The 27,532-nt window shown below is 40.9% G+C and overlaps 3 protein-coding genes across 3 annotated transcripts in view; 2 read left to right on the top strand and 1 right to left on the bottom strand.

The window, feature by feature from the left end:
• Positions 1-3,424: 3,424 nt before the first annotated feature.
• LOC139476098 (chloride intracellular channel Clic-like) lies at positions 3,425-13,658 on the top strand. The gene is made up of 4 exons (XM_071259350.1): positions 3,425-3,674; positions 4,861-5,205; positions 10,224-10,391; positions 10,982-13,658. Exons 1-4 carry the CDS (start codon positions 3,585-3,587, stop codon positions 11,318-11,320), a joined length of 942 nt encoding a protein of 313 aa, XP_071115451.1. The 5' UTR covers positions 3,425-3,584; the 3' UTR covers positions 11,321-13,658.
• Positions 13,659-14,760: 1,102 nt separating this feature from the next.
• On the bottom strand, positions 14,761-24,769 carry LOC139474633 (profilin-4-like). The gene is made up of 5 exons (XM_071257719.1): positions 24,540-24,769; positions 20,329-20,457; positions 19,325-19,459; positions 18,494-18,599; positions 14,761-17,388 (listed from the first exon to the last, which is right to left on the bottom strand). The coding sequence occupies exons 1-5, from the start codon at positions 24,588-24,590 to the stop codon at positions 17,360-17,362; spliced, it is 450 nt and encodes a 149-aa protein (XP_071113820.1). The 5' UTR covers positions 24,591-24,769; the 3' UTR covers positions 14,761-17,359.
• The window catches only part of LOC139474632 (protein FAM228B-like), a 30,347-nt gene continuing 27,568 nt past the window's right edge, over positions 24,754-27,532 (top strand). The window contains exon 1 of the mRNA XM_071257717.1: positions 24,754-25,033. The gene's annotated coding sequence lies outside the window, so the exon portion shown is untranslated. The remainder of the gene's footprint in view (positions 25,034-27,532) is intronic.

Below are 27,532 nucleotides of genomic sequence, written 5' to 3'. Positions count from 1 at the left end.
ACCAATGCTTGTCGTAAGAGGTGAGTAACGGGATCGGGTGGTTAGGCTCGCTGGCGTGATTAATGCGTGTCATCTTAATGCAATTGCGTGGGTCGATGCTCATGATGTCAATCACTGGATTGTCTGCTCCAGACTCGATTATTTACAGACCGCCGTCATATAACTGGAATATTACTGAGTGCGGCGATAAACGACAAACAAAACAAAACATAGGGTATTGATATAATTAGAATATATCCTGAGTGCTCGCCTGTCCTCGTCACAACTTCATGTGACATATGGCAGGAATAACAACATTAAAAATACCTGCATTTACCAAGCGTCTGAATAGGATACAGTTAAATGCCAAATATATCAGGAAGATCACACCAACAGCCAACATCGATATCTAGCAGTTCAACCCCGTGGGCGATGTAGACCGCCTGCAGTGGTTTTCGCCATGCAATATCGGTCAAGGCAGCTTGCCCTGGTCATGGTGACCCAAAGACGATCGGAGACAGTTCCTCGAACTTCACGTGCGCGGGCTGTGCCATGCCGATATTGGTCTTCTAATTAGGCCTAGTTACCAAGAATTCCAGATTCCATTCAATTGTTGATATGCGAGACTGCGTATCTGGCATTTTACACATGGCAAAATCTCATTTTCAGTGATTAATCAATATTGTTCACGCCAAGAAAGCAGTGCATATTATTATTAATTGCATTTTTCACTGCTCAAAACCAAAGTCGTGGAAAGAAAGAGTTTTCCTCTCATTAATCAAACTCAAAAATGACAAACTTTACCATCAGGAGACATTTACAGTCGCTGTAAATAACTAAATATGCATTAGGGGGAATACAGATGTTTTTACCACATACATTGCATTAAGATATAAATAAGGTTTAACGACATTGTATATGAGGCAACGCATTACGCGTGAAGCAAGTTTACACAAGATGCAATTTCGTGAATTGTAATCGTTTGTTACGTAACTGAAATTTCTACAAGCTTAACAGAGCGTACGAACAAGGTTTGGGTCTTTGTCTGGGGTGGGTGGGATATTTAAAGGGATGAATGGATGCGGATTGAATCGAAAAAGCAAATTATAAAGGGAAAATTGTTTCCGGGCAGCGAGTTTGAGTTGGGTTTAACGCCGCTTTTAACAGTATTCCAGTTACATCACGGCGTGTCAGCTTGATGTGGGGGGAAGCCCGAAGTGATGCAGGTCTCAGACGTTTACCACTTCGGTGAAACCCACGAGCATGGGTATGGTGCTGACAAACCTAGAAACATAATCATAGGTTTCTGGCGTGCCCTAGGGACGCAACTCTGCATAGCGAATCGCGGCGCCTTCGTCGACTGGTCCTTGTCGAGCTCCAGGCAGGGTATCAACAAGTACCATCTTTTAACGTCTTTTGGTATGACGCGGCCGGGGATCGAACCCCGGACCTTCCGCTCTCTGGGCGGACGTTCTACCACTAGACCACGGAGGCGGTCTACACAATAACAGTTCCTCAGTTGCACACATGGCACTGAGTACACAACATCGAAACCTAAACTGGGAATAGGAACTTTAGAGCAATATCCATTTTTATCACTACATGAGTAAAATTAAGAGGAGTGAGTATGGTTTTACGCCGCTTTAAACCATATTCCAGCAATACCACGACGCGGGACACCAGACATGGGCTTGTCACATTATACCCATGTGGAGAATCGAACCCGGGCCTTCGACGTGATGAGCAAAAGCTTCAACCTCTAGGCTACCCCACCGCCCTAAAATGAAGGAATAAGCTGCAGTTGGGGTCAGTGTTCGGGACCTTAAAAACACCACCCTCAACAGAATATTCATGTCAGTTATGAACGAATGAAGAGCAACCATTCGTTAAAGGGATGCTAAGTTCGGACCGTGTGATTGTCCAAGTAAATTTGATTCAAGTTCAAAATAAACTTTTCGTCTGCTGTTTCTTATGATATTAACACGTCAATCAGTTAATTATTGCATTATTTACAAAGAGACACTGTGAATTTAATAATTTGCATTAATTACACTGAAGACTTGAAGCGGGCATCGGGCCGTGAAACACGCAGACCCTTTAAAATTGTGTCATTTCTATTCATGAACGTAGGTTTTTTCACGGACTTGTCTATAGGTTATATAGGTCGGTGGTTTATTGACTGCTGTGAGCATTCAATCCTATCACCTGCATTGCAACACTTTTTATGTCATTGATCCATTTGTTATTCACAGTTACATAACCAGCACAGCATGTAGACAAATCGTTGTTTATATACCACAACAATACCCTAAATACCGTCACCGCTACACGCAGTGGGAAAAAGCTCCTTACAACGACTGTACATATGTCGGTACGGAGATAAGGCAATGCGCTGTTAATGAAAATAAACGTTGCTCTAAACTGTCATTGTCATGCTTAGACACCACGTCTCTTGATCTGGCTGATTGTGGTGTTGTCGGAAGCTTTCATCGTATGATAGGGAACAAACCTAGGCACCAATCCAAATCGATCGCCCACAGATACTTCAACGCCCTAATCGATGACACCAGCAAGACCAGGTTCCCATTGTCTGGCGCTGCATCACACACGAGAAACAAGATGTCCATTTATGGAGTTTTTGTGTAGTGAATGAACAGGTTTATGGGGAGATTACAGACCTCGTAATAAAAAAATTGCTTTCAGATTGGAGTTGACAGACTGCGTGAAGACAAAAGTTGAAACATTTAGAATATGTTACCATTTAGTCATTTAAATGAAAGATTCGTGATGTTTATGAACGTGACAAGTGCGGATAAGATAAGATATATGGACGAACAACTTCTTTTTTACAATTAAGAGCGATCGTTATCAAGCAAGTGAAGATCACCTAATGTGGATAATTATTTTTTTTCAAGCTGATATTTCGAAAATACACATGTTTGTTAACGGGTTTATATAATCCATTTCAATCTAATATAGAAAATTACATTTAGATTATACAGATAGGCTATTCACCTATGTGTCACATTAATTATTTCACCGTATTCAACAAATCGGTGTTTAATAGTAACAGGTGACATAAATACTTTCATTCACTACCTATGCCTGGCTATATGAAATTCGATAACATGACATTCAAGGGTCATATTGTGTTTTTATGCCAGTATATTATTTATTAACCAACTTTAGGACATGTATTGATCTAATGCGTAATATCTCACAAGAATGGATCGTCAACTACACGTCGAAATATAGCCACGGGCCATATTTGTCATATTGTGATGGGTGGAGAACATTCGAAATGTTGTATCATATTACCGCATAATGACAGCGTAAGTTAAACATCTATTTATAAATGGTATAAATGCGTCCAGCGGAAAGTCCCGAAGCAGATTGACAAAACTAATCCGCATGCCCCAGCACTCTGATAATGACAAGCTTGTGCCTAGACTTATGATCTCATACCGTAGGCTGCCGTGTGTCATGTGACCCTCTCGGATTGACGCATGCGTTGTAGCGCTGTTATTTTGGGCGAGGCCAGTGCGTCAACGACTTGTAGAGAAATTCTGTGACTTTGGAGGCATTTCTAGCCACAAATCGCAAAAATGAGCGTGGATAAACCTCTTTTCGCGACTACGGTCGACGACGAGGACCGCAAGGCCGTTGTGAAACAAGAGTTTAAATTGTTTATTAAGGTATGTATAAAGACTTGTGCCGAACGAAAGTGGTGAACAAATTCATGGCGGTATTATATTGCGCCTTGGTGAGCACACGTTCAAAAGCCGGGCCTATTGAGCCCGCGTAGCATGTTTTCAGCGTCTCGGGAATAATATCACTCGTTCATGGAGTAGTCCAGAAGTTTCTGCTTATGCAGACGGTTAGCTTCGTCAAATGCGAAAAACATTGATTTACTGTAGGTTCGTCTGAGACCGCACTGGAGACGGGGCGTGTAGTTAGCGTGATTCATTCGGCAGCAAATCTGTTTCTCGTGATAAAAATTTCAAGTTCGCAAGGATAGATTTTCAGGGAAATATTTGCTCATGCTGTTGATAATTTAGAACATGATGTATGATTCGAGATAACACGGGATCGTTAGTTTTAGTGGAGAAAGATATGGGACCTGTTCGCCTGGAACAATGTTTCACTTCGTGGTGTTGGTCCAGAGCAGGGCGATATTTGGAGGGTATAGAAATACTGTCTTTACATGGATTGTCAACTAACATCCTATCTGAGGTAGAAAGTTAAAAACATTTCAGTTCGCAGTGACATAGAAATAAGAATTGTGCTATGCCACGGGAATGATACGGATCATTGATCACGCGTAACGAATATAGAATCGTTTGAAAACTAGGCAGCTATTGAAATAAAGTTGCATAATGAAGTGTCAGTACAGCCCTTGCATGTTGATTGAATCACACATGTGATGTGCGTGAAAACACGTATTGAGCATTTCCCAATTAACCAATTAGGCCTACTAGATATCATGTTTATTCGCCCTCTTTCGCTGAGGTTGGGAATCAAATGCATAGTGTTCAAATTTTCAGAAGTGCGACTCTCTTTTACAATAAAAAATGTTGCCAACAAGTTCATTATTGTGAATATCGTGAAGCAACGGAAAGGTTTGATAGCTGGAATGTCAAATCAACATATGGTTGCATATTAAATAGATGAGTGTGATTCAATACAGTTAACATTGAACATTGTGGTAAGTGTGAACAATGACAGTGCCATCATTATCAGTGCCATAACACAAATATGTAACTTACGTCGTCTTGTTTGAAAGGTTCCAAAATGTTGCATGTGGGGTGTTGAAGTTTAAAACTAATCATATCTTGCACACTCAGCTGTCACATTAACATGACCTACTTTTTTTTCCTCCAGGCATCACAAATTGACAAAGAAACCCGAGGGTCCTGCCCAATATGTGAGCACTGGTTCATGATAGCATACCTTATAGCCCAGAAACAACCTGGGGTGAACTTTTCAGTTTTCACCGTGCAGGAAAATAGCCCTCCTAAAGAATTTGAGGGCTGGAGCAAGAAGTTCCCAGTGGTACTGTCAGTCAACTGCACAGACAAGAAGGGCCAAGACATTAGTGGGTGCATGTACGACAACTTCGAAGAGTTGGAAACCTTCTTCGAGAATATCAACCGCGAGTGCCCTGAGTTGAAGAGGCATAACAAGGAGAATGGCGATGCCATGTCCCGAGTAGATACCCTTTATGCTGTAAGTATGGCATGGCTATATTCTCTTAGATAAGGGTCGAAAGAATTGGCGTCGAGTATGGATATGTACAATTTGCTGCAAGTTCTGGCTCCATGGAATAGATACTTCTATAAAATTGTAACATTATCTATAACTACATTATTAGTGGTGTAACAATACGGCATCACAATATTGTATCCTGATCATTTTACAACCCCTGTATCACAAAACATACAATACATTACAAGTTATATTGGTGTAAAATATGTGAATAGCAGCATAAACTGTTCAACAACCAGCTTACACAGGTTCTCTAGTATTTCCTGGTTCGCTATAAATAGCGTAACATTCACAGAGCACTCAAGCCCATGTTTCTGCCATCCAGTATCCCATCTTTGATCTCTGAAATTTAAAAAAATTGATTCATGGTTGAGATTGACCTGCATAAAGAAAGAATATCAATTTATGAAATAAAAGTACTGTATTGAATATGTATCATATCACAAACTCACCATACTGTTACATCTCTAATTAACATGAATTGGGACATTGTCAATTCCAATTATATTTTTTACTGACATTTGCTGATACTTAGTGCCAAATATTGGCCTCTGTTTAGATTTAGATAGATCCCCCTGTATGTATTAGGTTGTGTTTGTCTGGTCTGTAGAAGTACTGTATCTCTCATGTTCTCTTAGGCTAATAGAAGTAGAAGTTGTCATTTAATTTGTCTGGGGGCAATAAATACATATTCATTGGTTTTCAAAATTATGAATGGAAGTCAAGAGGTCCTTTACAGTGTCATAGCCCTAATGTTAAATATTATATTAGATTCTCTCGATTCAAATACTATTGAACAGAAAACAAAGGATGCCAGTAACAACCTAAATTTCTAACACTAATTCATGACTGTCAGTATATATTATTTCCACTGACTGATTGATAGGAAAAATGTTATTCACATGTTAAACATATTCAGTCAGAAATTTGACACTGGACTGGTTATTTGAGAGATTGGTGATTGTGAAATTGGCCCCCAAGCTTGTTTTGACACTGATGGCAACAAATGCCTGTGGTGTGGTTTAACTAAACATTTACCCTCTAGTGCAAGGTCTATATTGGTTGTATAATGTAGGGGAATATAGTGATGCTTATCAGTTAGTGGCCACCATGTTGTTGGCAGGTAATGAAGCACTTCTCAGTCGGGTCACATTAATAAAAAAGCCCACTGAAAAAATCATTTGGCATCCTTTGATTTGTTCTTTCTTTGTGTATATACAACCCCCAAACATTTAATAAATGAAAAATTAACCCTACCCTGCTTCACATAACTAGGTCACATTGCCTGCAACATATTTTTAATGATGACCTCAGGGTATGTTGGCAGGGAGACTGGGAGGTACTACTCTGAATATATACAGCTGACTACTTGACACAAACGTCACCTTTATTTCCTGAATGCAGCTCAGGCCTTAAAACAATTATGCACAAATTTCAACAATGTTGTCAGTTGTCTACATACTGTTTGATCATTTGGTTCAGGTTATTGCATAGGTTGAGAGTATATATTTAGTTATATTACCCAGTACGCTTCTCATGTATTCCGTGACTTTAGCTACTAGTCCAAAGCCTGAGTCCAGTTGAATTCTGTTAAGTCTAGTAAGCTCTGCTAATAATAGTCCATAAACAACAATAAAACATACTGAAAATGATAAGAGCCATGTTTGGGCCATAGACTCACAAGATTTTGTCACAGACTGCATGCAGCAGATCACAGGTATAGTATGACTTCAAAGGTTCATCATTGAAGGTTTTGTTCTGCAAGGAAAGACCTGGGTTGTTTTCAGTGTCATGACCTCTGACACTTCTATTCAAATTTGGATCACTACGCTAAATTTAGCAACTATGTAAAAAAGTTCCAGTTTTCAAGAATTTGCACCATTAATTGAAGATCGTTCTGATGTAGTTTACCCTAACTAATATGTGTAATGTTAGAGGTAGTTGAGAAAATTATTATTATTATTATTATTATATTGGTAAAGTGTCAATCAGCATGATCAGATTCATCATATGTTGTGCTGGCAGAAGGAGACTGGCCTCCCAGCCCTGACTGACTACTATGCCCTTCAGTGTTCAGATCTGTCCATCTTCTAAGACAGTGACTGACTCATCCAAAATGTCATGAAGACTTTTTCAAATTTCATAATGAAGAAGAAGAATGTCCTATCAAGACTTGATATAAAATCATGAAAAGTGTTCTGATACCAATTGTCTCTGATTCACCGCCCTAGTATGTGACCTGGGGAAAGTTGAGGTGTATAGAACAAAACAAAGAGAGACTGTAGAGGCAACGAGAGATGGTAGTTCTCTTGTCGGGCCATGTAAATCCTGTCTAATGGTTACATTTTATGAGTCTGAGGTATCAGCACAGCCCTGCTTATCTTCCTTGACCTACAAACAGCCTTTCCTAGTGATGTAGGCATGAAGGCAGGCCTACTGTGACAGCCAGGACTTAAATGTATAGACCAGACCTTGATTTATCATGTTTTAATAGGGGTAGCTTTGACTTTCTGATTCTGAACTATATCAAACTAGTGAAGTATTATTTGGAAAGTGGCAGGTTACAAGTATATTAAACAAATACAGGGGACCATGAATATTTTTCAGCATATTTTTTTTTTTTGTAGTAAAGACTGAGCACACTGTTTCAAATAACAATATTCATGATCACTAACCTATTTTGTTGATTATATATTTCTCTCTTTCATAATCATAAATGCAAGTAATGTTTAGTGTCTGTATTAACTGATGCTTTATTTGGCTGTGGGGTGGCTTCATGATATACATTCACACATGCCAGTATTGACCTGGGTACACTGTGTAAAACCTAATCTTGGTGTCCCCATTGTGTGTGTGTGTTTGTTGTTTAACGCCACACTCAGCAATATTCCAGTTATATGACGGCGGTCTGTAAGTAATCAAGTCTGGACCAGACTAACCAGTGATTGACAACATGATCATTGATCCACGCAACTGGGATACAATGACGTGCATCAACCAAGTCAGCGAGCCTAACCACCCGAACCCGTTGGTCGCCTCTTACGACAAGCATAGTCGCCTTTTACGGCAATCCCCTGTTGTGATACTACTAAAAGCTACATAACACCACACTCTTGAGTGATCTATTGATATGTAGTGAACCAGGCAACATGCAAGGAGTGGCAACATGTTCATATTCTCTGGGAATGCCGGCACTGATTACACACTTCTTGGGAAATGTTAGGGTGTCACACATTCCTTGAGTGTTACAATGAAATGAGTAGTACAGGAAACTGTCATAAATTAATACAATTAAACTGTTCAGACCAGCTTTTCTTGAAGAACTGCTATCAGTTGTTGCTATGGCCGTGACCAGACTTTGTCATTAGCGACTATGTATATGTTTACAGAGTTTAAATTCGATGGCACAGTTAAAATAGCAAGGAATGATTAAAATAATATCCTGCTGCTTGAAGGGCAAACTTAGTAATAATTCTTTTAACAGTACCTTGAGACAGTGTGTTTATTTGATATAACATACATGACAAACGCATGGAAAATAGTTAACATGCTTAATACTGAGAAGTTAACTTGGGCATTCAGAAATGATAAAGTCATAAAGTATTATCAGTCTTAATGAAAAGGAAGGCAGCCAATTTTCAAAATTAGGCTGCTTTTTATGACATTCATTGAGCTTGATGGATCAGATTTTTTCATCGTGTTGTCACACTTTTATCTATTCCAAAGTGAATGCTTCTGGAATTTTGTTTTTAGTGCCCAGGTTGACATTTGTGACAAGTTTCTGAAAGACGAGGGTTACTGCATTAAATGTATATATATCATGGTTGGGGCTGACTTGCTCTTGTAATGTTATCAATAAGATTGAAGTCGATACTTTCTTTGGAAATTCACATGAGTCAAGAAACTAATGACATGCATTATCAAACTGTGAGCTGCCTCAACATGCTTTACTTGAAGCGTTGACTGGAATTAAGAATCTATTTAGACATGTTAGAACCTCATTAAGTTAGACTATCCATTTCACTGACAGCAATATGGGGAAGTCCAGGGGCCCTTGAGGTTTTTGGCTTCTGTATATCTTTGGGTCCCTCTTAAGAAATGTTTTTTTAAGAATATGTTTATGATAGCTGTATTACTGCATCCCTTCTTCTGTTGCTTGTTATGTATCAGTTTTTGAGGGCTACGGATAATCACATAGATGAGTGTGCCAATGTGTGCTATTGGGTTTACAGCAAATTTCTACATTTCCGATTGGCTACAAATAATTAGATATTGTAAAAATCTACATACCAGTCTCTTCCTTAAACACTTTTCTCCAAGAACGTATAATATCAGGATTCAATTTCGAAAATATATATTCTGAATTGCAGCCAGTCAGAGATGTAGAAGCGTGTAAATCCTTCAGCGCGCCTTGGCAGACCTTTTTTACTTGACGATATGTATCTGTCAGTAGTGAGATATAGAAAAACTGATGTGAAGGGAGGAACGGTACGGGGACACAGTAACCCCAGCTGGGTTAATGACAACAGCCCTTTGACTTCCATGATTAATTTCAGGACAATGCTGAGGATATGAACTGTGTTCGGAATTAATGGGGGGGTCCTGGGGTGCCTTAGGTCTTCTGGTATAGTATTTGAATGTACAGGGATTACAGCATTAGGGTTATGCCATGGACCCTTTGACTTTCATGCCTAATTTCGAACGCTGTATAAATAACTGATTTGACAATGATTTGATAGATATAGCTTTTCAGGCAGAGCAAGACTAGAAAATAGATATTGTTGGCTTCCTGTTACAAAGGTTACTGACTGACTTAGCCTTTTTCATCATGCAAGAAAAGTCTTCCCTGGTTTTTTAAAATTCATGTTTCACTGAACATGATGAAAGATGTGAGCATGGGTTGGTCGGGAAGGAAAGGGATTATTGCGTTCTAGAGTTGTTGTGGGACATGCTAATGTTTACTTTTGTTGTAATTTCAGACTCTCAATGGATTCCTGACAGGCCAACCAGAGACCAAATTGACGAAAGCTCTGAGAGCTTTAAATGAAGACTTAGACAACGGCAAGAAGTTCTTTATAGACGACATGCTGTGCTATGTTGATTGCCACTTACTGCCTAGGTTACAACATATCAAGGTGGCAACCAAGGTACGCTGGTCCTGAGCTGGGATAGGGATAACATTTAGACAAACTATTGAAATCGGCACATTGCCACTGTCAGGAATAATACCATTAACTTGATGGAAGGCTTGGTGTAGATGTACCATGTCACTCTAAGGTGCCTTACTTTTTGTCATTCAGGACATGTTATATGATATGGCATTTAACAACTCATAAAATCAAACCATTTGATGATTTTTCATTGACAATCTGTTATAGAATACAGTTTTGTTTCAGCCGTCGAACACTTTTCACAAAAGTGGTAAATGTCTGAGATGCATACTTTAGGCTTTGTACCCACATTAAACTGATATGCTGGGATAAAACTGCATTCCGGTGGTGGGGTAGCTTAGTGGTTAAAGCATTTGCTCGTCACACTGAAGACCAGGGTTTGATTTCCCACATGGGTACAATGTGTGAAGCCCATTTCTGGTAAACCCCACCCTGATATTTGTGGAGTGTTGCTAAGACCATACTCACTCAAGATTTATGGCTAAAGAGACGATGATGTAGGTGTAGTATCACCATTCACCCACTTTACTTTGTTTTCTGATTGAAATCTTTCAATTTTATTGCAGAGATATGCTGACTACAATATCCCCAAAGAATTCAAAGCAATTTGGAAGTTCTTGGCACATGCATACCAGCAGCCCGCATTCGTAGCTACCATGCCAAGAGACCAGGATATCATCTTTCATTATAAGAAGAAGGTGACTGCATTTCCACAAGTGAAAAATTCAACAATAGAAAAGTTCTCTTATGACATGTATGTACCTGAAGAAATCTTGGAAGAGATCAGGCTAGAGGATGATGGCAGTATGGAAAATGAGCAGGAACAAGAACCAGAACAGGAAGAAGAAGTGGAACAAAACTCAGAAATGGAGGCCCAGCCTGATAACAATGGATTGGAATATTAAGTTCCGAGTGTGTGATGGAGACAGACTATTGGGTGTGATGGGAGGGAATTAATGGTGTGCAGACAGTGCAGGCTGGGCTGGTGACCCTCGGTTGTTCCAGCCGGTCAGGGTATGCCAGCTTGACACCATTCTCCTGAATGCGCATGTTATCTTGGAACTGACATGGAGACGTTTGTGGAAAGCGAATGTTAGTTTAATTATCTACCCAGATGGAACATAGTGGCATAGTCATAATGATCAGGGGACAGGTGGACCATTGTTACCGTTGCCGACGGTGTTGATAGTCTTCAGATCTATCCTTGATTACAAGAGTTCATATCCTTTCAGAAACATGTCATTATGTTGGACGCACAGTACAAAATTTGCGGGATAATTCTTGCTCTATGATACAGGACCAAATGTAATTTTGCAGGTCTTTTGCTCACATGTTTAAACACCTACACTTGCGGACCAGTTTACAGGAGAGTATATGTTGATTAGTTTTTGTCATGGTGCTTCTGTTCCCCTCATCAATGTTTCCTTTGTTGAACCCTTGTTTATTTTTAGGAAGGCAACTGTCAATCTGGCAGGTTTGAAAACCAGTCATGGGAGACAACTCCTTGAACTTGTAATTCTGATACTTTTGAACAGTATTCTGGAACAATTTATGATCAAATTATTTGTAGATGACACTGATGAATTCATACAATAAAAATATTTACAAATTGATTGGTAATTGTTTCATGAATAAAATATTTCGATACTGTAGCTGATCCTCTATGGGGCAGTTCCATCTTTACCATACACAAGACACGTATAGCAATTGCTAAATGATTAAGTACAACATATAACTATATATTATGAATCAAAATGGCTGGCATGTACAGAAATGTAGAAATGTCTGTAACCACCCAAGTAGTTATACCCAGCCACGGCTGTAGAAAGGACATTTTTACTGGAGCAATTATGGTAAAATTAGCTATTTTGTTAACAAAAGTTTTGTCATTCATATCTTCATGGTTTGTGCTAAAGGTGTTTATGGGATAAAAATTGGCCTTAAATCGTTATTACTATATGCAGTCCGACATGCCTTGGCTTCTGTCTGTTCTATATATGTGACTGTACCAACGTTTAACCTGGACCAAATTAAAGTATTTTGTATATGTGTATGTGAAATAGGCTTCATGGTCATTTTTGTCCATGTTCTTTATGTCTGAACACACTTGGGCACAAGGATACAAATTTGTTCACGATATCCTATTTTATCTGAGTCAGGGTATTAAAACTTCTGGCAACCCTGGTATGCCATTGAGGCTGTAGAAGGGTTCCATCAAGTCATGCAATGATTATTCTGGAGTGTTTGAAAATAATTTGATAAAACAAAGAATTGGGACCCTATCTACAGCCTTGAAGTCTGTTGACTAAGGATAAATATGCCCCCTCCCCTCCTGTTGATAAATAGCTTGTCATAATCAGACATCATTCTGTCTTGGTGTATCCGACATGTTACAAAAAACTACTTTTACAATCAGTTTCCTATAAACAAGAAAATGTTGGATGTGGTGACTCATTTGAGGGTCAGGAGGAGTGTGTTTGATTTATAATTTATTACAATTGTTCATGATCAGCTCTATGAAACATAACCACAAATTGCCTTGTCCTGACCCTGTGTAATCTGAAAGAGAAGTTTGTGTTTCAGTCTCTAATGAACATAGTGGAAATGTACAAATACCTGTCTTCCCCTTCACTAGGATTTGTCTATTACTCACTACTTTGAAATGAAGTCATGCTAGCATCTGTGTATTGTGTGCAAAGATTACCATCTATTCACATTTTGCAAATGGCAGGAGCTATTGTCTTATAGTTAACCAGACTGAATAAGCTTCTCAACCATATGTTCAGCCTATTGTGTACGGCTTCTGCAGAATTTGGTAACCGACAATGCTGGTAATTATTTTTGACATAGGAAATCTAGACAATATATGGTGAGGAGTCTCAGCCTTGTACCTGATCTCTGATTATTTTGTTTGTTCAGCAAAGTTTGTGATATCAGAACATATTTGTCCTTAAGTCTTTGCCATTCACTAATTTTTTATCAACATATTTCCTGTCTTTATTATTAAAATTCCTGTGTTGGACCAGTGCACGCATTGTACATCTTGGATGAAGCAGGATGGATCAGATGCTGTATTCTACTATAGCTTTGTTATATGTGCATTTATTGTTTGGTACATAATACTACTAGTAGTCTGATAACCCGACTACACCAAATCGCCATATACACTGATATCTTGGATGTCGATAAGCACAGCTTTGTAACATTCAGTCATTATATAAGAAATAAAATTACTCAAATCAAGCAGTATTGTTGTTTTCTGTTGGCCATCAACATGCATCTCTGGTTGGAAGTTGACAGAACATTAAAATTTTGATACAAGAAGTGATATTCTGAGTGAGGAAACACGTGGAATTACAACTAATAAATCCTGAAACAACTTGCCTGTTAATTTTGTTGATGTTAAATGATTTTGCTACTTGATTAAATGCTTAAAGGTGTATGATCAATATCTACTGAAACCATGAAAAGCCTAACATAGTCTACAATTGTTAAAGTGTTTTTAATTTTATTTTTCAACCTTATCTCCCTGCTTTTCAAAACACTTCTCACATCAGTAGTGAAGCTTTTCAATTCCAGTCAGGAAGGTTTCTGAAAAACCCTTTCACGTCAGCTTTGAGGTCATGGTTGTCATCATAGCGCTTTCAACGATTCATTTTAGGAAACCGCTGGGAATCACTTGGTGCCAGGTCTGGCAAGTGTGGAGGGTGAGGAAGCTCTTTGAACCCACATTGTCGTGCAGCAGCCTTTGCAAGTCGAGAGGTGTGACGAGGCATTGTTATGCAGGAGTAGAACTCTAGCAGTCAGCATTCCTCAACACTTTTCTTTGATAGAATCTCTCAGGCGATGAAGCAAATCAACATAGTGGGCACTTGTAATCGTCTTTTGACTTTCTAAGTAATCAACAAGGACCACTCCCTTTGCATTCCAGAATACAGGGGCCATAACGTTCTTTTCCATTTCTGTGTCCATTTGGATCCCTATCAGTTCAACTGGCTGTCACTAATATAGAAAGGGCCTCAACAGACCAACTACTCTTGCAATGAATTACTCAAATAATGTACTACAATGACTAGTTCACTTTGCCCCATAGTTGAAAGTTAGTCAGGCTTAGAACTTTTTTACTAGTCCTCGTAGCTATTTGTGCCATGGAAGACCATGCTGCTAATCTCAAGACATGACACAAACATTCTAAAACCAAATTTGCACTGAATGTTTTTATTTACTGAAATGTTTAACAAAAAACGTACACAGAATATTGTTCATTATAAAATTTATTAACATAGAGATTAAAATTCCTTAAATAACAATAAAACATTAATGGTATTGTATAACAGCAGCAACGTTTGGAATGGTATCTTCAATCTGTCCCACCTATTTACACTATTGGAAGTTTCTGTGAACAGGGTTATGGTCAAAGGGAAGTAACTCTGTGATGCAACCGCAACTGGAGACTGATATTGGAGAAGGCTTTATCAGTCTTGTGTGACAAGATGATTACTTGATAGGACATGACCAATTTTGCATAAGTGTTATCTATAGTTGTTTTGGCCTGTATGCTATGATTGTGCAGTAAGCACAAACATGATACTTGAAATATAAACAGAGCCACAAGTGTTGAAAATATGCATAATTTCAATCCAAACAGTTGTCTGTTATTTTCTTGTTTTGTTTTTTGCTTTGGCAAATTTAGAGCAGGTCCTTACATAACACAAGTTTGAATGTAACACTTTATATCATGACGCTATCTTGAAAATGTATAACATATTGACAATTTTCCATTTTCCTTAATATTGCTTTTGCATTAAAACAGAACAATTAACAAGTGTTAAAAATAGCATACTTTCAACCCAAACTATCGTCCACAATATTCATGTTTTGCCTCATTTGTAGGTTCATCAATAACAAATACAATTGTAGTTTAGCATATCTACATGGTAGATATCTATAGTATACTCCTGACAGGTTTGTGCTGTAGTGCAACCATCAGTATGAACGGTTCAGATCACATTCCTAGATTCAGACAAGTAATATCACAGTCTTAATGGACGGAGAAAGCTACCACAAACATCCTGAGTAAATAAATATTGTGAAACTCTCCAGTGCTATTTGTTAATATTGTTATTTAAAAACTGTAACCCTTGAGTTGAACATCAATTTTTAATATAATGTAACAATGCCATAAAATATCTTTTGCTCCTTTACTAAAGCCACAACCAGATATATTCCAGCTATTTCAATGCATCCTGTTAATGTTTAAAACTGGACCAGAAAAACCAGTGGTTGATATAATGAGCAATGTCCCAGCCATTCTGGGAACAATGACACGCAACCAACCAAGTCATCGAGTCTTACAACTTAATTTGGTTTAGTCTCTTATTCTAACCCAAGTCTCCAGGGTGTGAAACACTTCTTTCTGGACATAGAGCGAGGATAGAATATTTGGAAGAAAATAATTGTCTGTTGAAAAAAAATAATAATTAAAATGTGAATGTTTGAAAGAGGGATGAAAGATTCCAGGCCAGCCTAGACCAGCCTAGACCAGCCTAGACAATAACATGCCAGTACTTTCATGTCCTTAGAGGAAACAAAGCTTGGGTTCCAACTCGGGTACCCGTGTCGGGTGGGTATTGAGAAGGACCCATGGTTGGTCATGTGATATATTGTTTAATGACAAAAATTATTTTAAACTCTGTGGTTATACTATAAGTCAGTAATGTTCGCATTTCTTTCTGTCTATGCACCAAGACTTCGATATGTTTGAATAAAGATAAAACTCCAGTCAACGTCAGTGAATGCATGTCCTGGTCGATTCATACATGTATCTAAATACATTTTGTCCAGGGCTACAGTCAAACTATTCCCAATCGGACATTTTGTACCTATCTCTTGAGACCAACAGCAGGTACCTGTGTAGGGTCGGGTAATAGGTGGGTGGGTACCCGGGTAGTAAATTTGGACTCGTCCTGCCCTATTCCAAGGGGCCATCTTTGGTGTTGTCAGTTCACATGATGCACTGTAGTAGGAGCAGTGACAGTAGTACAAGACTTCAGCCACTAGGAATCTTCCCCACACCTCTCCCAGCTTGGTGCCGCCATCATGACTGACAAATACTTCAGTCTTAAGGAGGTCAGCTTTCAGCCTGTTGATGTCCCTTTGTGATGAAAACCAAGGAAGTTTTTTGGGAATAACAGCTGTCCTTACCATCAGATGTCAAAGTTCCTGGGCACTGTCACTACTGCTGGAGACTGTCACACGCTCTGTCACACGCTCTGTCACACACTCTGTCACACGCTCTGTCACACAACCACTCACTCACTCTTAGTCACTGTCACTCACTCAGAGCTCCAGATAAGCTTTTGATGTTGTGGGTATTTTACCCATGCATTTTAAAATCATTGGGTATCAGTAATTCTATCTGGTTATTCAAATTTCTGTTACCCACTAGTTTTTACACATGTGGGTATTTAAGTTAAATATTTAAAAACACTATTCATCTAGTCCCTGCAAACTGGTGTCAGGTGGGTTCAAGAGCTTTATAGGACTCAAAAAACCCACGATACTTCCCATAAGAAAGTGTGATGGCAAATGATCATGATGTAACTGTCATCGTGGAGTTTGGCAAGGTGCCGTTTATAATTTCAAAATAAGTTGCTGATTTGCTAATCGAATACGCAGGGTCACTTCACAATATTTTGATGATACACACAAGAGTTATTTTTGTAGCGTATCTGTAATGTTCGTTGCGTATTTGATACGCTTGGATTTGATTTGACTGCATATTTCTGCATTTCTGATGCGTATTTTACCCAGATATGTAGCTTATCTGGAGCTCTGCTCACTACCTCTAGCCATCACTCCGTAAAGAAGTCAGTTCCCTTTCAGACACATTCTAATATATTGCTGACAACAGCACCAACTCAATCACACACACAGCCTCTCTTTTATTTTCCCTTTTCTTTGAAGTATTCAGCTGCAAACGAAAACCAATGAAAATGTTACAATACCTATTACAAAGTTAGGTTAGACTGTTTCCCTATTAAAAAATAGATAAAAACACAAAATCTGAGTGGTCTAATTTATTCCTTATCCCTTGTGTGTTCTGAATGCAGAAAAACCTCTGGACACATTTATGTTATGAAATTTTGGGGAACAAATTTCAAATTTTGTTGTATGTATGTTTGATAGTTAATGGTAAGATCAGGAGTACCCGTATTTTTAATGACTGATAATTCCAAACATTCATCTCATAATATTTCAAGAACTTGCATTGTAATGTTGAAAACGATGAAACCACATAGCCTTACCACAGATTTTTTCATATTCTGAGAACCCATTCTGACAATGGTCTCTGGTCACATTGATACTGTTTGCTCATAGAGGCGTGGTAACATTTAAGTGACTGTTGTTTTATGCCAAAGTCAGATTTGTCATGGTCATAGAGGCGTGGTAACATTTAAGTGACTGTTGTTTTATGCCAAAGTCAGATTTGTCATGGCAGCCTGTAAATAAGCAACCAGGGCAGGAATAACTAGAGGTTGATAACATAAACAATTGTTGTTGTTTGTTTTTTTGTTTAAGGCTGCAGTCAGCAATATTCCAGCTATATGACGGTGGTCTGTATAAATAATCGAGTCTGGACCAGACAATCCAGTGATTGATATCATGATCATTGATCCATGCAATTGGGATCGATGACATGCATCAACCAAGTCAAGCGAGCCTGACCACCCGATCCCGTTAGTCGCCTCTTACCACAAGCATAGTCTCCTTTTACGGCAAGCATGGGTTGCTGAAGACCTATTCTACCCCGGATCTTCACGGGTCCATATACAATTAATTGATTCACACCATGATCTTAGCGCCGTTAGTTTGTGAGAATAGTTGTTGCAACAGTCAAAGGTGACACTTCTTTGTAATGGGTCGTCATTGTAACGGAGTTGAGATCACATATGGTAACCATCCGATCCTCATTTCAGTCCACTTTTACAACAAGCATGCGGTACTGACAACCTATTCTGTTGCAGGGGAACATTTGTGATAACATGAACAGTTAATTAACTTCCACACGACCTTACCTAGTTTCTCCACGGCCTCCACACAGACGCTGGCGAACATGTTCTCAGTGTACGTGGCCACAAGTAGGAGGGAGACAGTCTTCACCAGGATCAACCCTTTCTTGTGCTGAGGGCAAACCAGGGAGGTAAGCCAGGATCAAGGAATAACAGGGGAGGTAAGCCAGGATCAAGGAATAACAAGGGAGGCCAGGGTCAAGTTATCCCAAAATGTGAAAGACTCAACCATTGAATCTTTAGCTGTGATTATCCCTACAGTTCATACGTTATCGTCTGGGCAGGTTAAGTCAAAAGTAGAAATCAACATATTAACAAACTATACCAGTTTCAGACTTTGGACACTATATACGGAAGCCTGAATCAAGGCAAAAAATGTTTGGGTAAGTAGATGGGGTTATATTTGATCATAGAGTGAGTGAGTTGGGTTTAACGCCGCTTTTAACATTATTCCAGTTATATCACGGCATGTCAGCTTAATGTGGGAGGAAATCCCGAAGTGATGCAGGTCTAAGACGTTTACTATTTCGGTGAAACCCACGAGCATGGGTATGGTGCTGACAAACCTAGAAACATAATTAGGGCGAACCGGGATTCGAATCCACAATCATAGATTTCTGGCGTGCCCAAGGGACGTAACTCTGCACAGCGAATCGCGGCGCCTTAGACGACTGGACCAGCCGTGCCCCCTGATCATAGACTAAGAACAGCTGAAAAAGAAGGCCTCAAAATGAAGTAGCACAGCCTGGTATTCAGTCAGTTTACACAGAAAAGATCCCCAAAGATATATAGTGGTACTTCATGGATAAAATACTGGGGATATCAGATATAACTCACACATTTGGCATATATTGAGTTCTTGTCAGCTCGCACACACTTGTACTGCTTGTCATCGAAGTAGATGCCCTCCTCGCGAGTCTGAGGGGGATTCTTGAAGGCATCCAGCAGCATCTGCACCTGGTCTGGGTACAGCTGAGGGGGAGAGTAGAGGACGAGTGTCAGTGACAACCTCAAGGGAGGGAGTGAGCATGGTATAACACTGAACAGTATTTCAGTGACATCACAGTGTGTCAGCTTCATGTGGGAGGAGAGTCCAAAGAGATCCAGGTCTTAGATGTTTGTCACTTTGGTTAAACACATGAGTATGATGCTGACAAACCTAGGAAGTTTGTTTGTTGTTTAAATTCAGCTATATGATGACGTTCTGCAAATATTCGAGTCTGGACCAGACAATCCAGTGACTGATATCATGAGCATCCATTTAGGCAATTGGGATACAATGACATGCGAGAACAATGTCAATGAGCCTGAGTAAGTCGCCCCTGACAACAAGCATAGTCACCAGCAAGCATAGGTTGCTGAAGGTTGCTAACCCAGATCTGAAACCTAGTATGGGACACAACTCTGACTGGGCCACCCCTGTCCTCCCAGGGAGTGAGTGAGTGAGTTGGGTTTAACGCCACTTCGAACAGTATTCCAGTCGTATCACGGCGTGTCAGCTTAATGTGGGAGGAAAGCATGGTGCTGACAAACCTAGAAACATAACCGGGGCAAACCAGGATTCAAACCCACAATCATAGGTTTCTGGTGTGCCCAAAGGACGCAACTCTGCACAGCAAATCACTGCGCCTTAGACGACTGGGCCACCAGTGCCTCCCAATTTTGAAGGGATTTCCTTTAGGGGACATTTAGGAACAAATTGCAGATGAAGGCTTAACAGTACATATGTTTTAATGGCTATCGTTGAGTAGAACTGAAACTATGGGTGAACAATTCTATGGAATCAGACCACTGTGTATTCCTAATATCAATATAACTGTGAGTAATTGTTAGTGTCTTACATTGAAGCCAACAGAGCTAGCCCTCACGGTGCAGTCCTTGCGGCGGACGATGGCGCACTGCTGCACATGGTCGGTGGAGATGAGGGCGTCATGGAGCAGGTTCTGCAGCTGGTTCATCTTGACAGCATCCTGCAATATGAAGGGGGTTGTAGCAGATGATGATAAACACAGCCATGACAGCACTTGCTGCCTAAAAGTCCCACAAATAGGCACACCAGTTCTCTACATCTACAACACTAAATATTGAACAGTCCTCTGGGATTTTGGAGACAGAATATGTTTGTATGATCACTGCTTCAAGACATACAATTTGTTTTTCTCTGACAGCTGCAAAACAATTTTTTAGGGGACGGGGTGGGGTTGTACCAAAATGCATTTCTTTCTACAAATTTAAGTGAATACCGTATTCGACGTAATAAGCGCCCACGGCAATATTTGCCAATATATTGGCTAGTGAACAATCACAATTAGCACCCTTCCGACTGATCAATGAAACACAATTCGTGTACATTTATTCGTGTATAATATGCTCTCGTGTGTTATATGCACCCTTAATTACGGGCAATTAAATTCTGGAAAAATATATCTGTCGTGTATAATACGCGCAGACTTTTCTTTTGTATCATTTCAGGCTGTCAGCAGAAACCATATAATTTACGATCTTTTGACTCTTTCACCAAAATTATATTCTAATAAGAGCCCCTATTTCTAATTTTGAGAGTGCCCTAGGCGCTTATTACGTCGAATATGGTATGCTTTGTTTTGTTATACCTGAGGCAAATAAATTTTCTTGTCAGTACAAAATGACTCAGGGCTTATGTTTCTTGTAATAATGCTTTTGTGATTTTCTTCTACTTGGACGAGATGACTGAATGTTTAGTGAGTTGGTTTAATGCCGCTTTGAACAGTATTCACTTATATCACTGTGTGTCAGACTGATGTGGAAGGAAAGCTGGAAGTGATGAAGTTTACCACTTTAGTGAAACCCATGAGCATGGGTATGGTGCTGACAAACATAGAAACATAATCGGGGCGACCAGGGATTCGAACCCACAATCATAGGCTCCTTGCGTGCCCAAGGGACGCAACTCTACACAGTGAATTATGGCGCCTTAGACGACTTGGCCAGTTACGTCCCCTGGCTTGACTGTCACCCTGTAGCATTCATGCAAGATCTGCTTTTTCACCTGTTTGAATCCCATGAATAAAGGTTTTGTGCCAACAAATCAAGGATAGCAATAAAGGTAAATCTGGCCTGAATCTACTCACAACCAGTGTTCTGTTTTTGTTTGTTTGATGTTTAACGTCGCACTCAGCAATATTACAGCTACATGACAGCGTCTGTTTATAATCAAGTCTGGACCAGACAATCCAGTGATTGACATCATGAGCGACTATCCACGCAATTGGAATACGATGACATGCATCAACCAAGTCAGCGAGCCTGACCACCCGATCCCGTTAGTCGCCTTTTACTGCAAGCATGGGTTGCTGAAGACCTATTCTACCCCGGATCTTCACGGGTCCACAACCAGTGTATCCCAGCAGACAAGGGGAATAATTCTGCACACCATGTTGCATGACTAAGATTTAAGGTTTCAACACTGCTTTCGTATTATGTATTATTATTAGTAGTATTTTGTTAAATGACAATATTTGACAGAAGATCAAGTTTCAAGTTCTGGGGCAATGTCAACCAATATCCACTATACATGGTGTATTTGTCATGGACCGGTACAAAGCCCCCATCTCACGTCATGTACTGATGTCAACAAGCATCAGTTCCACGGGGAAATAGTTCTATCATGGACAAATAGCACCAGAGGGAATGTGTCATGGTATCAAGTAAAACCTGTTACTTTAGAAATAAACGACGAGTGGGAGTTGTATATCATATATTGTAGCCAAAATGGGTAGGATTATGATTAAACCGTCCGCATGTTATCAGAAATGAGCGGGCCACTGTAACTTGATAATGCCCTTCCACCACATCAATAGTGAACTATCGCCTGTACCATGGAGTGACGGAACACTCGGTTTGAACTACCACCACATCAATAGTGAACTGTCGCCTGTACCATGGAGAGACGGAGCACTCGGTTTGAACTACCACCACATCAATAGTGAACTGTCGCCTATACCATGGAGAGACAGAGTACTTGGTTTGACCTACCACATCAATAGCGAACTGTCACCTATACCATGGAGACAGGGAGCACTCGGTTTGAACTACCACCACATCAATAGCGAACTGTCACCTATACCATGGAGAGACAGAGTACTTGGTTTGAACTACCACCACATCAATAGTGAACTGTCGCCTATACCATGGAGAGACAGAGTACTTGGTTTGAACTACCACCACATCAATAGTGAACTGTCGCCTATACCATGGAGAGACAGAGTACTTGGTTTGAACTACCACATCAATAGTGTCAACTTTCACCTATACCATGGAGAGACAGAGTACTTGGTTTGACCTACCACACCAATAGTGTCAACTGTCGCCTGTACCATGGAGAGACGGAGCACTCGGTTTGACCTACCACCACATCAATAGTGTCAACTGTCACCTATACCATGGAGAGATGGAGTACTTGGTTTGACCTACCACATCAATAGTGTCAACTGTCACCTATACCATGTAGAGACGGAGCACTTGGTTTGACCACATCAATAGTGGGAACTGTCACCTATACCATGGAGACAGGGAGTACTTGGTTTGACCACATCAATAGTGGGAACTGTCACCTATACCATGGAGACAGGGAGCACTCGGTTTGACCACATCAATAGTGGGAACTGTCACCTATACCATGGAGACAGGGAGTACTTGGTTTGACCACATCAATAGTGGGAACTGTCACCTATACCATGGAGAGACGGAGTACTTGGTTTGACCACATCAATAGTGGGAACTGTCACCTATACCATGGAGAGACGGAGTACTTGGTTTGACCTACCACCACATCAATAGTGTCAACTGTCACCTATACCATGGAGAGATGGAGCACTTGGTTTGACCTACCACATCAATAGTGGGAACTGTCACCTATACCATGGAGACAGGGAGTACTTGGTTTGACCACATCAATAGTGGGAACTGTCACCTATACCATGGAGACAGGGAGTACTTGGTTTGACCACATCAATAGTGGGAACTGTCACCTATACCATGGAGACAGGGAGCACTCGGTTTGACCACATCAATAGTGGGAACTGTCACCTATACCATGGAGACAGGGAGTACTTGGTTTGACCACATCAATAGTGTGAACTGTCACCTATACCATGGAGAGACGGAGTACTTGGTTTGACCACATCAATAGTGGGAACTGTCACCTATACCATGGAGAGACGGAGTACTTGGTTTGACCTACCACCACATCAATAGTGTCAACTGTCACCTATACCATGGAGAGATGGAGCACTTGGTTTGACCTACCACATCAATAGTGGGAACTGTCACCTATACCATGGAGACAGGGAGTACTTGGTTTGACCACATCAATAGTGGGAACTGTCACCTATACCATGGAGACAGGGAGTACTTGGTTTGACCACATCAATAGTGGGAACTGTCACCTATACCATGGAGACAGGGAGCACTCGGTTTGACCACATCAATAGTGGGAACTGTCACCTATACCATGGAGACAGGGAGTACTTGGTTTGACCACATCAATAGTGTGAACTGTCACCTATACCATGGAGAGACGGAGTACTTGGTTTGACCACATCAATAGTGGGAACTGTCACCTATACCATGGAGAGACGGAGTACTTGGTTTGACCACATCAATAGTGGGAACTGTCACCTATACCATGGAGACACGGAGCACTTGGTTTGACATCAATAGTGGGAACTGTCACCTATACCATGGAGAGACGGAGTACTTGGTTTGACCACATCAATAGTGGGAACTGTCACCTATACCATGGAGAGACGGAGTACTTGGTTTGACCACATCAATAGTGTCAACTGTCACCTATACCATGGAGACAGGGAGCACTCGGTTTAACCTACCAAATCAATAGTGTGAACTGTAGCCTATACCATGGAGAGACGGAGTTCTTGGTTTGACCACATCAATAGTGAGACCTGTCGCCTTTACCATGTAGAAACCGAGTACTTGGTTTGACCTACCACCACATCAATAGTGTGAACTGTCACCTATACCATGTAGAAATCGAGTACTTGGTTTGACCTACCACCACATCAATAGTGTGAACTGTTGCTGGTTCCTCTTCACTCTCCGACATACTGGAAGGATCCTGCTTCAAACTACACCTCAAACCTTGACTTGAGAATCAAGTATTCAGCTGCTACTGTCCCTCTTGCAGGTAGCTGTGCATTTACAACACCTGTTGTATAAACCAGTCCACCCAGTATCACACCCACCTGTTGTATACATGTGGCCTCACAGTAGGGACAAGTACATTCAGGCAGGTAACAGAATGGGGAAATGGCAGTTGAGAAGAATAACCGTCACGATTAATGTTGTACCTTCACCAGCACACACAGGTGAAACTCATTGAGATTTGTTCACGACCTGCGCCATACCCAATATGTCATTTATTACAATCACTGCTGATTATAACTGGGGACACGGCACCAGAATGTCAAATGACCAACAGGACATGCCACGAAACATTGAACGAATAGTCTATCAGTGATTCCTGACGCCACCACAACACCTGAACAGGTGAGTTAACGAGTCGGTGAGTTACCTGTTGTGATTACAGGTATCAAATGCATGTCATGTGTCACTGACTGAGAACTTACAACCCGGCAATATTCGGGGCCAGTCGTGGTGATATCAGGTCCAGGTTCACAGTGAAAGCACCTGCTGTCAAAAGATGTGAAAGGCTGCTTTAATAAAGCACCGGATATGACAGGGGTCATTTAGAAGAAGTGACAGATGTAGTTCATATGATTTCTATAATCTAAGAGTTGTCATTTAGCATTTAATGTTGAACAATCAAACATCTTGCCAAAATATTTGTTTGTATTTTAACACCACACTCTGCAAAATTCCAGCTATATGAAGCCAGTCTGTAAATAATCGAGTCTGGACCAGACAATCCAGTGATTGATATCATGAGCATCGATCCACGTAATTGGGATACGATGACATGCATCAACCAAGTCAGCAGGCTGACCCTCCGATCCTGTGAAGTGTAGGTTGTGGGGGGGAAATGGGGCCATTTAGAGCAGTGTTGTGGGGTTTGGGGTCTGGGCTGTCACGTGTGGGTTTTGGAGTTTGGAGTGTGGAATGTGGAGCATGGATTGTCGGATGTGAATTATGGCTGTGGTGCATGGCTTGAGGGGTGTGTTGTGTGATGTGTGGGTTGTTGGATGTGAAGGATCTGTTGAGGGGTGAGGAGTGGAGAGCATAGACCATGGGGCGAGAGATGTGGAGAGTGGGGTGAGGGGTGTGGGTGTGGGTTGTGGGTGTGGGTTGTGTCGTGTGTCATTTGGAGCTTGGGGTAAGGGGTCGAGGGTGGAGAGTGGAGTGCTGAGGTGTGGAGCATGGGGTGTGTGGTGAGGAGAGTGGAGTGTGGAGTGTGGAATGGAGGGGGGCTGTGGGTTGTTGGGTGAGGAGAGTGGAGTGTGGAATGGAGGGGGGGGTTGTGGGTTGTGGGGTGAGGAGAGTGGAGTGTGGAATGGAGGGGGGGGGGTTGTGGGTTGTGGGGTGAGGAGAGTGGAGTTTGGGATGGAGAGGGGGGGTTGTGGGTTGTGGGGTGAGGAGAGTGGAGTTTGGGATGGAGGGGGGGGGGGGGGTTGTGGGTTGTGGGGTGAGGAGAGTGGAGTGTGGAATGGAGGGGGGGGTTGTGGGTTGTGGGGTGAGGAGAGTGGAGTTTGGGATGGAGGGGGGGGGTTGTGGGTTGTGGGGTGAGGAGAGTGGAGTTTGGGATGGAGGGGGGTTGTGGGTTGTGGGGTGAGGAGAGTGGAGTGTGGGATGGAGGGGGGTTGTGGGGTGAGGAGAGTGGAGTGTGGAGTGTGGAATGGCTGGGGGGCTGTGGGTTGTTGGGTGAGGAGTGCAGGGTGGAGGGTTGTGGTTATAGAGTGGAGTAGAGTGTAGGATGTGTTTTTTTGTTTTCTGTTGTTGTTTCTGGCATGTCAGTATTGATATCCTAAGATGATTTCATACTTTCATCTACGACAGTCTGAGGGATTTGAGTACATTCAAACTTCCAAACACAGATAAGACAACCAACAAGATGGCAATAAAAGTGTGCCTAAACGCTACAACACCACATTGTGTGAGTGTCACTAACTGACAGCCATAAATATCACCAGCTTACAAGATCTAGTCATGTAAGCCCTCACAGATAGACTTGAATAATACACTGTAATTGTTGCCTTTTACAGGAAGAAGTGGTTGTTGAAGACCTCTTCTACCCCAGATCTTCTCGGGTCCAGTCCACTGATTGACATCATGAGCATCGATCTACACAAATAGGATTCGACCCGTGAAGAACTGGGGTAGAATAGGTCTTCAACAACCACTTCTATCCCAAATGCGTGGATTGATGATCATTATGTCAATCACTGGATTCATTCATGCTCCATCACATCCATCAAAGGCAGTGGATGCCTTGAACCGAATGTCTTAAAAAATACAATACAAAAAATAAAATGCCACCGCCTCACATATTTGAACAATTAAATAATAATCTAATAATTATTTTATTGTAGCATAACTAACTCAATATATAATATGAACTACTTTTATCACATATGTAATGATTTATCACAAAACAGCAAAAAAAATGAATTCATTTTTTAGGCGTATCTTAACACCATAATTATTGTCATGATTATTTCTATATTTGCTAGGAAGTGCCATGATACCACTGGAATTACATGTATATACCTCAAGTTACAACAGGCAGACATGACAAGATGGCAGAGAGGTATAATCTCTCACATGAATGAGTGAATGAGTCTGGTTTAACGCTGCTTTTAACAGTATTCCAGTCATATCACGGTGTGTCAGCTTAATGTGGGAGGAAAGCCCAAAGTGATGCAGGTCTCAGACATTTACCACTTTGATGAAACCCACGAGCACGGGTATGGTGCTGAAAAACCTAGAAACATAATCGGGGCGAAATCTCTCACATGAAGCATCCACACTTACAGGCACTCCAGTGATCTGATACATGGGGTTGGTCTGGAAATCCAAGTCAGCCATCTTCAC

Source organism: Haliotis cracherodii, unplaced genomic scaffold, assembly GCF_022045235.1.
Source record: "Haliotis cracherodii isolate W230 unplaced genomic scaffold, xgHalCrac1.p SCAF_3, whole genome shotgun sequence".
In the NCBI taxonomy this organism is placed as follows: Eukaryota; Metazoa; Mollusca; class Gastropoda; order Lepetellida; family Haliotidae; genus Haliotis; species Haliotis cracherodii.
The sequence above is the reverse complement of the archived record's forward strand: the minus strand, read 5'-3'. Positions and strand labels throughout refer to the sequence as shown.